A 16,277-nucleotide genomic window follows, 5' to 3' on the forward strand; every position below is an offset into this window, starting at 1 on the left:
ATGTCTTTTTTCGGGAACATGCACTACATAAAGTCTAGCCTGCACGCATAGATAATTGCAAAAATGGTCTCCTCTCTGTGCATCTAAACGGATGAAAATCTGAGCGTGGTGTGGAATCAGCCCTGTTCAGCTCCCAGAGAAAAATAATGTGTCCATCAAACCCAGTGTGGACGCCACCTAAGGTGCTCATTAAATCAACAGTGTAAGTGAAATGATCAAGCATGACTCCGATGTGATTCTGCTGACATATAGAGACAACTGAGTTTGGGTCTGAGGTCTTTGAGAATCCGAAGGACTTACTAATAACTAACAGCAGTTTATGTCCTACTGAGAATAAAGTGAAAGGCAGAATCTGCTTTTTTAAGAGATTTATAGAGGCCACAAACAGGCTGACAATTTGGCTGTGTGCCTATTTCAAAGGCATTCAACTGCATATTCGAACACCAGCCTGTGAGCGGTTGTAATAAATCCTGGCTGCAGACAAGAGGAGGACCGCTCTTCATGGAGAGAATCTTTTGAAATTCCCAGGAGGTGATAAGCTTCAGAAGTCTCACTTTTCTGTTACAGAGGAGAAACCACAACAACCTAAATACATACATCTCTCAAATGTTTCAGTCTCTCAATCACCTCAGAAAACCAGCGCTAACAGTGCTCACTGCATTGATTACATCTCATTTCAATTACGCCGCTATTAAACAGTTTACTGTAGCTCGGGGAGCGGCTCATCAGGGCGGTTAGCTGCCATGGTTCCAGCAGTTCCGGATGGGAGGTTTTCAGCCAGGCTTGTTGGACACCACCAGAGCCAGCGGATGAGTGTGTATCACCTCAATTAAACTATGCGCTAAGTGTCTGACAACAGCTAATATTCCTCTTCCACCAGCGAGCCCAATCGATGTTCTGGCATTCGTCACCCTGCTGAAAAAGCAATCATCCCGTTGTCTCACTCCGGTTAGACGGGGAAATGGAGAGACGCTCATCTGACTTCTGCGCCTGCTCGCTGGAACGCACCAACACTCATTCTCAAAAGGCACACACAAACACGTATAGGTGGCATACAACACACACTCATACTGTATATACACGCTTTATACACACTCACATGTAGAGAAGAAGAGGATGTACAACAAGCTGCATCCCAGAAATGCCAGTGACAAGTGTAAGGCTTGAACATGTCCAAAAAAAAAAAACTTAGTTTCACTTGGAAAAAGACCATCACTCAGCGCAGAGTGATACACACACACACACACACACACACACACACACACACACACACACACACACACACACACACACACACACACACACACACACACACACACACACACACACACACACACACACACACACACACACACACACACACACACACACACACACACAGGTTTGCAAAGTTTACCCACCTCTCTGTCAAGTAACGTGGGGGAGATGACGGTGACAATGTCGCCTTTTTCTGCATCGATGTAGAACATGTTCGGGGACGGTTTGTCTGGTGACTGCCTGACAATGTTGTAGCGCAACGCGGCATTATCTGTGGCAGGGTCGTCTGCGTCGAATGCCGTCATTCTCATCACTGTGGTTCCTGGAGAAGACAGTGAAGGACAGGGTTGAGTCTGAACTCAGTGACATAGGGAGCAATATGACAGTGTCAAGAATAAATCAAAGTTTTTAAAGGAATAAAAGACAAGCATAGAATACAGAGCAGGAGTTGCTTTTCTACCATTGGGATCAAATTACCAGTAAAACAGGTTAGGTTCCATCACATGTCTTAACAGTTGCATTTGTATTGTGTAAGCAAAACATGATAGAAAAAAGCTTCTGGATTAAATCTCAGAAACGGAAGCACATTGGACAGGTAGTTATCACACTCCTGTTAAATCTATGCAAATTTCAAAGATTTCCAGTAGTTCAAATTCTAATCACCAAATTCCAATTATAGGAATATGTTCATGCTAACGGTTCATTTTGCACACTCTCTTTATGTCTGTTCAGCCCATCTCAATGGCATTAGCTTGTCATCTACATGATATTTCTTATGTATTGGATACAATATGTATTGTATGTGGTGTTCTAAAATTAGAACACACGTGTCAGCAGATGTCTGAAAAGTGCAATTTCAAACTACTGCTGCCAGACAGCCACTTAAAAAGTTAGTCTTTCCTATTAATGTGATTTCTAACTCATGTCATCTCTAACAGCAGGATGCATTTTATTTGGTAATGGGAACAAAAATGGAAATCCTGCCCGCTGCACCTGAGCTGAAATAGGAGGCAATCCTTGACACACCCTCAACCCTCAATCTCTGTCTTCTTGTCGCACTGACTGAGAAGGACTCACACGCAAATGCACAGATGTGTGCTTCCAAGGCGTACACACACACACACACACACTCACACTCACACACACACACACACACACACACACACACACACACACACACACACACACACACACACTCACACACACACACACACACACTCACACACACACACACTGTTAGGTTGAGTTTCTTCCGAGTAGTGTTTTATAAAACTGGATCTCCATCCAGAGCCTCACGTTCTTGCTGTTATTACCTTGCAGTCAGACACTTCTGGTTAAAATATCATCAGTTGAGTACCTCTTCAATTTGTTTAAGTTTTAAGTTTGACTCATTCTCAGAGAGATGTGTGACTGCATTCTGATGAGACGATGTATTTGGGACACAGATGGAAACTTCAGATGAGTGGGGGATGTCTGGCACACTCTAAAATGTAGGACTGATCATTTTGTGGGTGTGGAATACGAAGCGATTTTTTTTTTTTTACTATAAACAGTGGAGAACTATAATCAGTAGATCTTGGTTGCAGAAATACCCTATAATTCTAAAATGACACAACTAATCAATGCGGATGATGATGTGATTCTACTTCTGCTTTCAGTTTTTTTTAACAATATGAGAGCTGACAAAAACACCCGCAAAGCATTTATTTTATCAAAACCCTGACTGAGTTACCTCACATAAAGCTGGTCCTTTTGTTCTCTGAAATCATTAAACTGACTGAAGTTTTATCTTTTCTGACAGGAAACCCTGTGTGATTCTTATTTGACCCACATAAAAAACATTCTCCTAAGTACCACATACCAGCACTGCATAGCATGGCTCATAACCATCGATCTCTTTTCATGCTTCTTCTTAATACCCGACAGTACTTTGCCACAGTGCATTAGCCTAACGTCTCAAATAAGACACAAAAGGGCTAGAGGAAAATATGCAAAGTCTACATTAAATAACAGTAGCTTAGGAGCAAATGTCTTAAGTCCAGTTGAAGCTAATGAGGGGCAAAGAGATGCGGGTTTTATCCCCTTGCCATTTGCACTTCAAGGTGAACCGTTAATGGTTAAGTAAACCAGTAATCCTTCCTCTGCAGAATAATTACACAGTCCCATCTCCTTCATTACCTATACTCTGTTCCACTTCACACCTCAAAAGCGACACAGTTAGAGATGACTCGGTGAGCACGCACACAAACACACGTGTATATACACACACACACACACACACACACACACACACACACACACACACACACATACACACACAGTTTTGCACACAGACACACCAACTGGCACCAAATTAGAGAGTTAAAAACGATGACTAAATTGGTTATCTTGAACAGATCTCAGTGAATTATGTTCTCATTTCGCTGGCAAACTGAGGTCTCCTGAACGCAGCACAATCATATTACATGTTTTTTCTGATATCAGAGTCAAACTGACCATCTCAGTCCTCACTGTCTTCATCAGATATCGTAATTCCACTCACTCACAAATGATGATCATGTAACCAATAAGCATTTTCAGTCTAGAATACAACAGTCATCAGTATCAATCATCTTATATGATAAAAATCTAGCTTTCGGTAATGGAACAATGGGGCTGAGTGTAACTCTAACACTAACGTCCGTTGTGTTTAATCATAAAATTATATCATGTGAGTGGCCACAGTGAAGACTCATTGCCCTCTCTTATCAGCTTCATCCTCTGGCAGAAGCCAAGACTTAATCAATCTTAACTGCATCGGATGGTTATATGGTGGGACGGACGTGAATGCGCAGGACTGTGCATTCAGAACATTACTTCGCTATCATTGGGATCCATCTGCTGCACTGCTGGATGACACCAGCTCAGACTGGATGAAGAGAGAAGTGATACAATAAAGCTGGAGGCAGCAGACAGAGTCTGTAAACACTGTATGATGCATGCCTATCAACTTACTGGATTATGAGATGTACATATGTGTGACAGTTGGTCAAAAAAAAGAGAGAAAAAGCAGGTCTATGACGTAAAACATCAACAATTCACACATGAAAAGACACAATGATTGACATCGAAAAAGAAAGTGCACACAGATACACGTTGTGGATTGATTTCATCACACAGGCTGGTGGGACACGGCGTTGTTGCCTACAGCTAACCCCTATATCTTTCTCAAACACCAAGGGAAATCAGTGGGAGCCAGCAGATCTGTGGGTTCCACCAGGGAATTGACACGTGGTGAAAAGTCAAGATGAGGCAAAGATGAAGATGAAGAGCACATAGACAAGATAGAAAAAAGGGTAAATATGATGCTGGTAGGTGTTTGAGTCTACTGTGTGTGCACCCAGACTGTGTGTGTCACAGTGTATCTGCATGAGTGTTAGTGATTGGAGTTTCCGTTTCAATTATTCACCACATACAATGGAAATTTCAAAACCTCAAATGGGATTTATATTAATCAGACTCAAGTGACTGAAAAAGACCAGGAGCTGACCCGTTCTATTCTCAGGTGGGAATGAGATCAAAGGAAGTTCAAAGATGATTCATCTTATCCCTTACCAATACTGCTGAGATACATGATTATGAATAACAAGTACATATTCATTAGAAGCGGAATGCAGTGAGGAGGTACCAGAGGTAAGTGTACATGAAAATGCTAGAGAGAAAATCCCAAAATCACAAGGTGAGGGCCAACTAAAAGTTTAGCAGTAACAAAAATGTTAAAAATTGTGTGTTTGAGATAATACAATTTGTATGTGTATATATATATATATATATATATATATATATATATATATATATATATATATATATATATATATATATATATATATATATATATATATGTAAATATGGGAGGAGGAAGAGGACACTGAGGACTGCAGCATGGTAAAATTGTGTCAGGAATCTAATTTGATTGGTTTGTCCTCAGTAATAGATTGACAATTAAAACACTTCAGTGACAGCAGCAATGAATACTGCAGCACACAAAGGCCCTGAAAACCTATTTTCTCAATTAACTTCTTGTAATGACTGAACGTTTTCTGTCAAAGTTAGAAAGGTTTTGATTATTTATAATGACAGTTTTCTGGTTTTTGGAACTTCCTTTCCTCTCTGGTTTGAAGTGGACAGGGTTCTGTTGGAAAATGGTGTTGTTTCCTTGTTGTCAGCACTGTCAGTAAACTCTGATCCAACGACAGCCGACCAGTCCAGATGAAGCAGATGAGCTCAATTTTTAAGTGTTAAACTCTTATTACTCTAACTCGTATTATTTTTTTCGTTCTTGTTTGTTTTGGATGTTTTTTTCCTAAACTCTAACTTTGATTGTTTCTTACTTACTTATGAATTCCAGTCGTTAGAGAAGTGATTCCAGCAATGCAAAAACTAATATTATTTTTCACATAATTTAACCTTACTTTTCCCCTTTATGGCCTTGTGCTTAAATTTGTATTTCTTTAGCAGCAGATCACCTGCAGATGGGCTCATTTATATCCTTACTGAATACTCTATAAGATATATAGCATGCAACCAGTGATGAGAATCACAACTTCAGTTTGGATGACTTTAAACTGTCACAAGAAAAAAGGTTGTATAGCGCTGCGGTGTAATAGCTCATTTCACAAAAATCTGGCTGACTATTTTTCTTTCTAATACTCAGGAAAAGCTTATGAAAACCAAGACCAGCTCTGATGCCAGTGGTTAATACAAACAGGAACGGACTTTTACATAAAAGAAAATGACCAAATAATGTTTGCTTGTCAACAAAAGAGGAAGAAATGAATGCACTTTTCCTCAAGATGTGTTGGTGATGAAACAGCTATTCAAGGCAGGAGTTACAGAAGCAACATGTGCTTCTCTCCGTGGTTGGCATTGTTTGTATAGCTATTTATTCCCACTCAAATGTACAATTTCTGTTTCCTCTGCAGCTGCAAATACATGCAGTCATGTCTATTAAGCATAAAGGCAATAATTGTGAAAGTAGCGCTGGTATATGGGCGAAGCAGCTTTGTCTATTTGACTGAATGGTGCATTGTTCTCTGCCTGTCTACACTGTTTGCTTGCCTATTGTTACCACTACACTTTTCCTCTGTGCTTACATGCCGGCCTGTCTGCTTGCGTCTGTGTCTTTTGTGAAACTTGTCATTTCAAAGGGATGATTCTAAAGATTTTTTTTTCTTTTTCTTTAGATCAAATTACTTCATACTTGAAGTTGAAAATTGCTGTTATGAGTCTTCTATACTGTCTGACTTTTACTTTTCAGACTTTCCAATCTTTTGCTGTGTACATGTTGTAGTAGGGTTGCATCACGCTACATAGGGCTAAAGTCACGAGGCCAGTTTCTTATCTGATTTTCATGATTTATTGAAAGTTTGGGAAAAGATACATTTTTTGTGCATCTTGTCTTAATGTTTGTAATTTATGTCTGTCTCTGTCAACACTAAATTCCCCTAGCCCATTAAACTGATGTGAATGTGTCATCTCTTAAGGCAGTATCAGAACTTTCACCGCCTGTTTGCCAGCTTATTTATTCCATTAGACTTTGCCTGTTTGCTTGCTTACCTGCCTGGTTACTTGTATGCCTGGCACACTGCCCTCCCTCTGCACTATCCTAACATGACAGTACCAAACCAATCTCCAGAGGGTCTTCTGTTGAACAGGCTGACACTCTGTATATTTAGTAAATACTGTGGCTTATTCTCAAGATTTGGCAATAAAAACAGGAAAAGAAAAAGTATGTGGACAAATGAACGCAATGTTTAGATGCAGTATAAACAGGCTGACTAGTATTGAATTTCCTTTTATTTTCAGGGAGAATGATTTCATGATGAAGCTTGTGCGGACGCTGTCAAACGATGTTTCATTGATCTTGTATAGTAACTGCACAATCATAAATAACCAGAAAAGAGAAGAACACTGTCTAAAAGCACTGTAGATCAAAAATGGGTCAGTACTAAATATTATTATATTTTATTAGTTTATTTTTGATTGCTTATCACCAAATAGTTTGAAATTCAGTAGCACCTCATAAAGTATGAGAAAACTTAGGCAATGAGTAATTAATATATAGTTTTTTTCAACTAACATTGGTTCCTTTATGTCAAGGCATTAAATTTAGAGCTTTTTATGATGACTTTTTTTATGAATTTAACAATAATATGTGCAAACCTGTTTACCATTTCAACAGATTAAAAAAACATTAACAAGATTGCTATCATTACTTCAGTTGTAGAACTTAAATGTGATGTTGTTTATACTGTTTATTGGCTTAGAAATCACTACACATTTTTGCTGTATCTGTAACCACCACTTAAATAATAACAAAGACTATTATGAAGGAGAGATTATTTAGAAAATGAATCTACTAGATGTTCAACATTTGTCAAGGAATCCACCACAACACTACCATGATATGGAAAACAATGTGAAATGTTAACTGACTAACAGTGGACTGTGGTAAATGTTTTCAGGCAGCTCTAAGGAGGAGAGTTATTTTATGTGCTCATGGCTGTATATTAGTTTACACTGGTCTTTTTTGACATTTTCAATTCCATATGCGCAGCGGGGGAAACCCTACATGGTAAAACAAATTCTGAGAAATGGCTTTTTTCGGGAACAATTTTTATTACACCCTGAAATAACAACTAAAGATCCATCCATGGTAGTGCCTTCCCTGCATTCCATTATACACTACATGTCTTCTTTTATATAGATAAATTGATTCTTTGAGTTTTTTATTTCCTTAAAACCTTGACCCCACATCAGTGGCTTTAACTATTTACCATGACAGCGACTTATGGTGACCTTCTCTTTGCTCTATGGGCTGTAGGCGGGGCTCGGGTAAATTCAATATAAGAAAATTCTGTGAAAATTGCTTAACAGACAATTCGGTAAAAATTTCTTAACAGACAATTCTGTAAAAGGGCTGGACAGGAAATTTACTCTGATTCTGTAGAGTCAAAACTGTTTACTATAAAGTCATTCTCTCCCCTTTACCCAGGAAATAGTGAATTCTGGTCCACTGTTAGCCACGCATGTACATCTTTTCACATTGTGCCCACATCAATTTGCAACTTGATTTTATTCTTGATATTTTTTTCGTTTTGCAACATAAATATTAATGTGAATCTTTACTTACAGCTAGGAAGTGAATCAGCCTTTGTTTTGCAAAAAGTTTTACCATTCAGCAAGTCATAAAATGTTTCTAAATAAATTAGTTTAGATGCAGAACAGCAGTGGCTTAAGCCAGAGATGTGAAAAGCTGTTGTGGAGCTCTGCTGCGCGAAAACTAAATATGAGATAATGAGGCCTGAGCTGGAAGTCAAGTGAATGGAGTGAAATACAGTCCAGCTGCCCTTTCCTGCCTCCTTCACAATGCAGTTTCTACATTCTATCCTGTCAGCCACTGTCTGCTGAGGCCACAGCTGGTCCACTTGCAAAAGCCTGATAATAATCAGTTTATGCTGGATACAACCCAATGTAGTCCATGAAGAAAAGAAGGACAAAATACATGAGTCTTGTGAGGAGGAAAATCACAGCGATACGCAAACTGAGTTTATGGATTGAAGAAATGATGCTATATTGTACTGTAGACGGACACGCAGACACACTTCTGTTAGTGGTTGTGCTTGAGCACAGTTTCAAGATGAAATGACTGACAGAAGGACAATTATTGCTTTCATTACAGCATACCAATGACATATTTGCTGGTGAGAATATAAATAACTGGCTAATGAGAATATAAATAACACAAGCTCATGAACAGAAGAAGCTGGCAAACAACTCCAGTCAACACAATGACAATCAAAGACGGGTAATGCAATCATATCTTAATTTGATAATTGAAAAACATTAATGAATTGTATTAAGTCTTTTGCAAAGAGAAAAACGAGCAGGAGAAGGGAAGTGTTGGCCTGAAGGTTAGAGGAGAACTGGCAGGATAAAAAGTGAAAAGAGCAGCACTCATTCAACCCTCATCAACATCACTGTGGGGCCCTTGAGCAAGGCCCTTAACCCCAACTGCTCCAGTGGAGCTAGTCAGTGGCCAGCAGCTTCCACGTGTGAATGTGTGTAACTGTGTGAATGTAATCAGGGCGTTCCTGTAAAAGAGACCCTGACTCTCAGTGGAACTACCCTGAATAAATAAAGGTTAAAAAGGAGCATGTGCAAGAGAAGAATCAAGATGAACACAATGAACAGCTGGCTTCTATATTCCAGGATTAATGTATTTTAATTACATGAGTTCATAATATTCATATGTATGCATGCATGTCAGTGGGTCAAAGTCTACATGCAGGCATGCAAACCAGTCAGGGGTGAAAAAGGTGAGAAGGATGCCTGAGCAGAGAAAAACACAGACCCACTAAGGGGTCTGGGGGTAAGCACCCCCAGAAATTTTTTAAAGAAAATAAGCTACTAAACTGCTCACCATCTAACAGAATTACAAGACTGAGCAAAATAAATTACAAAGTATGAATTTATTAAGTGCAAACGTTGTTGACACGTACCACTCACTGCCCGATTTGCACCGCGCATGCTGCTATGGTACCGTGGTGACAAAGCGCGGGTCACAGCAGGTCACCACGTACTTGCAACCCCCATTCCCCACCCCCCCTAAAAAAGAAATTAAATTAAATTATATTGAAAAAAAGAAATACATTTTGCATGCATGTACATGCTCAGCAAAGCCCTTTCTCAAAAGCTCAACACAGTGCAACTAACACCAGACTTCTCCATGTGCTATATTTTCATCAGAATTAATTATGTGCCTCTATGGACAACTTCAAATGGTTCAGATCATGAAAAATGAACTGGTATTGATATTTGCGAAAACAAGGATGTACCTCTGGAAATATTTGTGAGCAGAAAATGTATTTATCATCTCACATACTGTTTCAGAAACTGCACTGACAACACCAGACAGTAACTCTGGGAATGTCAGTGAGCATTGTTAATTTTAACACAGAAGTTATCTACTTGTACAAAATAGTTTACTATAATACTAATGATTTATGATGCAAACAGAAATTGTTTACAACATTTAAAAAGTGCATTAAAATTGTTGTTGTACTTGTTTTTTTACTTCTTGGTTTACATAAATGTTGAATAAACAGCCACAGGCCAAACATATGGCATTTGCATTTTTTGTTTTGTGCTGAGTTTCCACCTTGCCTAGAGTAATGCCTCCAGTAATTCCATTTCTACACCTTAAAGCTAACCAGTCATTCATTACTCCACTAATTATTTTAACAGGCTTATCTCAATTCATAGTCACACGGGACTGGAGGTAAGCACTGTCTCTACATGCAATGCTTTTGGGCAATTTAGTGTCAATCATACCACCTGAGCTGCAGAGCTTTGTATTTTAAAAGGGAAGTTGTCATTCACATAGAAGCAGTATAAAATGCAAAACCCAATAACTTAGCCATGATGCTGTTTTAAATCAGGAAAATAATAAAAATAGTACACCACCAAGAAATATTAAATTAGATGTAAAGTTTGTCTTTTTAATCTCAGCTTGTCTTTTTTTTTTTCTAGGTCCTGTATATTATTTATCCCACTTACTGATGCATTATGTGTGCACATGCACATACTACACAACTATGTAATTTGGGATTTTAATCAGGGTTTTCCCCTCTGTAGCTGACTTCACTCTCGCCTGTATTTGCATATCTGCATGTCCCTCCTCTCCCGCTGGCATAATGAATGCTACAGGTCCCATGGTGGAGCCAAATGTCAGGCCCTGAGGCTGGCAGACAGTCCACAGAGCATAATGACCAGATGAACCACCTCCTCTCATGACCCCAAACAGAGCACAGCGGATGAGAGACGAGAGAAAGTCAAATCGATGTGACAGGAAGAAAAAGGAAGGAATTAAGACAAGAGCAAAATGGCAAGCCAGAAGAGGAAAAAAACTGAAAATCCAAATTAGTTAGCAAAAAAGAGACAAACAACTGATGTATGAAGTAGTGAGGAGAGAGATACAAAAAGAAGAAAAGGATGTAAAAATGTACAAAGAGATGAAAGTTAAGGGAAGACAAAACTCGGAGGAACAGGATGGACAGCCATTCAGGGTGAAAAGAAACAAAGATGGAGACAGGAAGTTGGTGGTTGAGGGTTAATGCAATGTGATATTTTCTGAATGCACCAAAGCTGTTGACTCAGCTGTGCAAAGTACACAGTTGCAACAGTAATCAGCAAACTCAATAACAACCTAGGGTGTATTGATTACGGGAAAACTTCAGCAGCCACACCACATGATCCCATCATCATTAAAGAAAATCTAATTACCCTGTGGCTGTGATGCCACCAGACATGTCCAAATGCTTCATGCTTTTAATGTTCTGCCAAGGCAAGCCCCTCCACCCCCCACCCTCCAACCCCCCCAGAAGATCATTTCAAAAAGCAAGTCATTAATCTGAGGAGGCACAGAAGTGACAGAATATTGCTTTCGTTTTCCTAAGATTAATTAATCATCTCTGTGTGAGCACAATTAGACAGCAGATGATGTCTGATCGTGCTCAGAACACTTAGCCAGCTGAAGCTACCATAAAGAAACATTGACTAGATCCACAAAGCCAATGTCCACACAGACAGACAGAGACTCGGGACGAGAAGAGGATGTCTCTACTGGGACAGGTGGGGGAAAATGGCATGTACCATCTTCATTGTTAGCAGGTGGTTGAATAGTAATAGCTTGTATTTTTCGAATGGAATGGGCAGTACATGAAAAACACAAATTATACCTTCATTTGCACTAATTTACAACCCATCTGTCCATTTTCTATAAATGCTTATCCAACATGCCTTGGCCAAGAAGAAGGGTACAAATTCACATTCCCATTGGCTATTTCATGTTCCTAACTAAAAAAGTATTCAGTGTGTGCAATCTATGCCTCACACTTCTGTATGCCCCCCCCCCCCGTCTCACACTTGGCTTTATGGGCGAGTTTCTGTGCCAAGGTTGAATCGTAAGGTGAGACTTCCATCTTAACTAGACTAAGGACTATGGACTGAAGGCTCAAGGCAATTCATTAAAATGCAAGACCCTGGAGAGCAATTTGAATGAAAGATCACAACCTCTCATGTAGGATTTTATGCAGGAAATACTCCAACTATTAAGTGACAGATTACAGACAATGGTATATGTGCAGAAAGTGACGTATGATTTCATGGAGCTTAGGTAAAGCATTTCATACTTTCATCCCCCACTCCCTATAAGCCAAACCTTCTGGCTTTTATCCATTATATTTTCACGTTTCCTTTGGTCAGCTTAAATCTAAATAGCTTCTTTGTCCTGTTTTAAATCATGCCATTAAGTCAGCCAATCATCAGTAATCCTTTTTATTAAACCATACTGTATATGGACAGAGGAGCGACCAAACTGTATATGTATATAGGGGTGACAAATTAAAGGAAAAATCCGAATAAATAAGTGGAGAAACATAATGAATAGATACTTAAGGATGCATGAGAAGTCATTATATGGTTTGAGGAGTATGAAACTTAGGTGAATCATATACTATGGCCCTAACAGGCAGCAGATTTCAACCTAAGTGAAATCTAATGGTGTTCACGCCTCCAGCAAAAGTTCCAGAGACTTGGAGAAACTATGTCAAGGAGCACTGGCTGGGTTTTCCCTTTAATTGGTCATCCATCTATTTAGTAACCATTATGTAATACAGCCAGCTCCCGACTTTAATACAAACACAATGTGATGACCAGTGTTTCCACTAAACACATGCATGAACTTGCATTAACGACTCTGCAGAGGGCTTTTAATAACGGATACAGGAAGCAGACTCTCGCAACTCTCAGCGGAGGGTGAGAGGGAGTGAGAAGAGGAAGAGAAGAAAAAAGAAAAAAGTGAGCAAGGTAGATTTAACCAGCAGGCTTAAATTAGATAGATATTTATAACCTATTGATATTCACTGTGACCACCAGCGTACTATGTTCACACACACCCAGGTACAGCAATGTGTAAAACAGACCGTTTTGAAGTACAGAATACATACAAATTTGGGAGTATGAATGAAATTATAAATCAAATAATTTATGATTATGTCTACATATACTGCACCAGGTAGAAGTGTATGTGTATGTAAATGTGGGTATAACTTCTTATATTTCTATATTTAAAAGGGTCATCTCTACAGGGACTGGGCATTGCATACTTACTTGATCCCAACTTGTTATTAAGGCTCAGCATTAGGTGAAATAAAGCCATCCTCCTATTTGCCTGTTGTCATATTATAGGTTTACATTGCAAGTTAGATTAAGGGTTTGGACTAGTTAATTAGGGTTTTAAATTAGGCTTAATTCTTAGGTCTGTCATCTCTCGTCCAATTCACTGTATCTTTAGGAAAAACTTTAGAAAAGACTTTGCAGAAGACTGAAATAATACATGCAGTACATCATCTCTTTCTTTTAAGATCCATAATGGCAAGATTGTAAAACTTAAAGATAAAAACAAATAACTAAGGAATGAATTAATTGCCTGTTTCCTTTTTGTTAAATTGCATCATTCTCATCATTCTTGGTAATGTTGTTAAAAGTAATGTACCAGTTACAGTGGCTACTCTATATGTATATTAGACAAGGCAACCGCTGAGTATATGTAGCCGATGATATCTTTCTCTCATGCAAATGTGTATTATAAGCGTATTTGTTTGTGTTTGCGTTTGTGCATAAAGACAGATGTCAGTCTGACTGGACTGTGAGTGCAGCAGCCATTGTTCTGCAACAGTAAGAGGACACTGCTGGCTCCCAGCGGACAGGGAATACTGAACAGTAACTGTAACCTCAGGGAGGAGGAACATGGACAGTTCAACTCACTCTTCCCACGGTGGCACCTCTGTGTCAGATCCACAAAAGCATATATTCCTGCATGCATGCAAGCAGGTGCGAAAAAAAAACAGGTACAAATATAGACACAATGCAGTCATAGACATCTCCATGTACGGTACATAGCTCAAACAAAAGTACAATATGTGACAGGTCTGTGTCACCGGAGGTGCGAATTTTCACTTTTCATTTCCTACTGACTGCTTTGCTTCCCTGCACCTTAAACTGTAATGTGGAATGGGAAGTTATATCTGTATAGATAAATCATATTAGATCACTGCACATCTCCTCTGGATATGTAAGATTAATAATAATGCTCAATGCAGTCACTTGACTCGAGGGATGATAACCTCCTATAGAATTCTCAAAACGGCCCCAGTAACTCAGCTGGTAATGTATGATTCACAAATTCACCAAGTTCCATCTAATGACTCCACTCACTAAATCAAGACAAAAGATACTTCCCCTTTAAAGGGACACTTTAATTAATTACCCCCGGAAAATCCCTCTAATTCTGTACTAGGGGCTCAGTGAATAAAACTGAAAACCCATTAGTGGGCATTCATCTGATCTCACCCAGGAAAAGGAGGCAATCAGTGCAGAGCAGCTAGCTACTGTACAGCGGTGCAGAGGGACGAGAAGAAGATGGGAGAAGGATGCAGGGCTTGGAGTAAATAATAGCGACTGTAAAGGTACAAAGAGGGGTCTTCTTTGTTAAATTATGGGTTGGTCCATTCTTAAGAAATTCCTTTAACACACACTGGCAATTACTAATAGTTGCTGAATGAAGCAGATTCCTGTCTTAATTGTGTGAAGAGTTGAATTCACTTTCTATCTGAAGAAAATGCTAAGATACTGTAAATTCAATTTCATTGCCGGTTTGGGAGGTAAAAAAATACACTGTCTGAAACAAGAGCCGAAAGCTCATGTTCATGTCACTGTAACATGAACATGAGGAGTCTTGGTAGCTGGTGGTGCTAGTAGAGCTGGGTGACACAGCAGTGCTTTGAGCTAAATGCTAACATCAGAATGCTAACATGATAACACAGTGACAATGCAAACATGCTGATGTTTAACATGTATAATATTTACCATGCTACTAGCACCACCAGCTACCAAGACTCCTGTAATGTAAATCTTTGCTAACTGTTTATTTTCTGAACACGAAATGCAGCTAGGAATTTCTTCTGCATTTGTTCTGTTTGGTCTTAAACCAAGGTCTTAGACAAACTGATATTTCTTGATCTGATGATGGAACTACAAGAAAAGTCAGAGAGATCATCAAATAAAATAGGCTTGACCCTGTGGAGACCGTGTATAGGCTACCTGTACAAAATATCGTGGCAATCAGCACAGTTGTCGAGATATTTTAATCTGGGCCAAAGTGGTGGACGGACTAACCTACGCCACCAGCACGGTGCCAACAACAATGCAACATTTCAAGCACTCTAACTCTTGAACATAATTCAACATATCACTAGTGTTAAATAAAGGGTTGTATCAAAAATGTAATATCTGTATTCTGTGTGTGTGTGTGTGTGTGTGTGTGAAAGAAAAAGAGAGAGGGGGAGAGAGCAGATTATGCATGAAGGGGGAATAATGTTGTCAATTGAACCACCACTCTATATAAGAGGGTTACAGCTCTACAGGGGATGATAAGGCAAAGGACACCAACAGCGGAGCAGTGAGATAATGCCAATACCATGTCCAATTCATGAAATATACTGTACTGTGCAGAGTGGAGAAATCAAGTGGAAGAAGCATGAATCTTCCAGTGTTTGTTTTCACCCCAAATCCTCTTCTTACTCAGAGTAAAAATGTCTGATGTGATGGATGATAAAGTTGTACTGAGATAGCAGTAATGTACATATAAGTCAGCAACTGATATAAATCTCAGTGAAAACTTTACATGGATCTGACCGCCCTCAGAGATCCCAGTATTTATTAAAACTAAGTAATAAACTTTAATAGAGTTTTCCACAGCCGCCAACGATTCATGAGAAGAGAGCAAATGTTGAAGGGCAGATATTCAAAAACAAAATGAAACTGTAAAAGAACAAAATAGTACATGGACAAAACACAAGTACACTCTCAACAGATCAGCCACTTTAATTACCTGTAAACTTTAACAGAGAGAGGCACAA

The 16,277-nt window shown here is 39.1% G+C and overlaps 1 protein-coding gene across 1 annotated transcript in view; it reads right to left on the reverse strand.

Moving 5' to 3' along the window:
• cdh13 (cadherin 13, H-cadherin (heart)) overlaps positions 1-16,277 on the reverse strand; it is a 303,246-nt gene that overhangs the window by 108,695 nt on the left and 178,274 nt on the right. The window contains exon 7 of the mRNA XM_056387676.1: positions 1,401-1,579. Within this exon, the coding sequence (XP_056243651.1) occupies positions 1,401-1,579 (179 nt within the window). The remainder of the gene's footprint in view (positions 1-1,400; positions 1,580-16,277) is intronic.

This window comes from Seriola aureovittata, chromosome 10 (assembly GCF_021018895.1).
Source record: "Seriola aureovittata isolate HTS-2021-v1 ecotype China chromosome 10, ASM2101889v1, whole genome shotgun sequence".
Taxonomy (NCBI): domain Eukaryota; kingdom Metazoa; phylum Chordata; class Actinopteri; order Carangiformes; family Carangidae; genus Seriola; species Seriola aureovittata.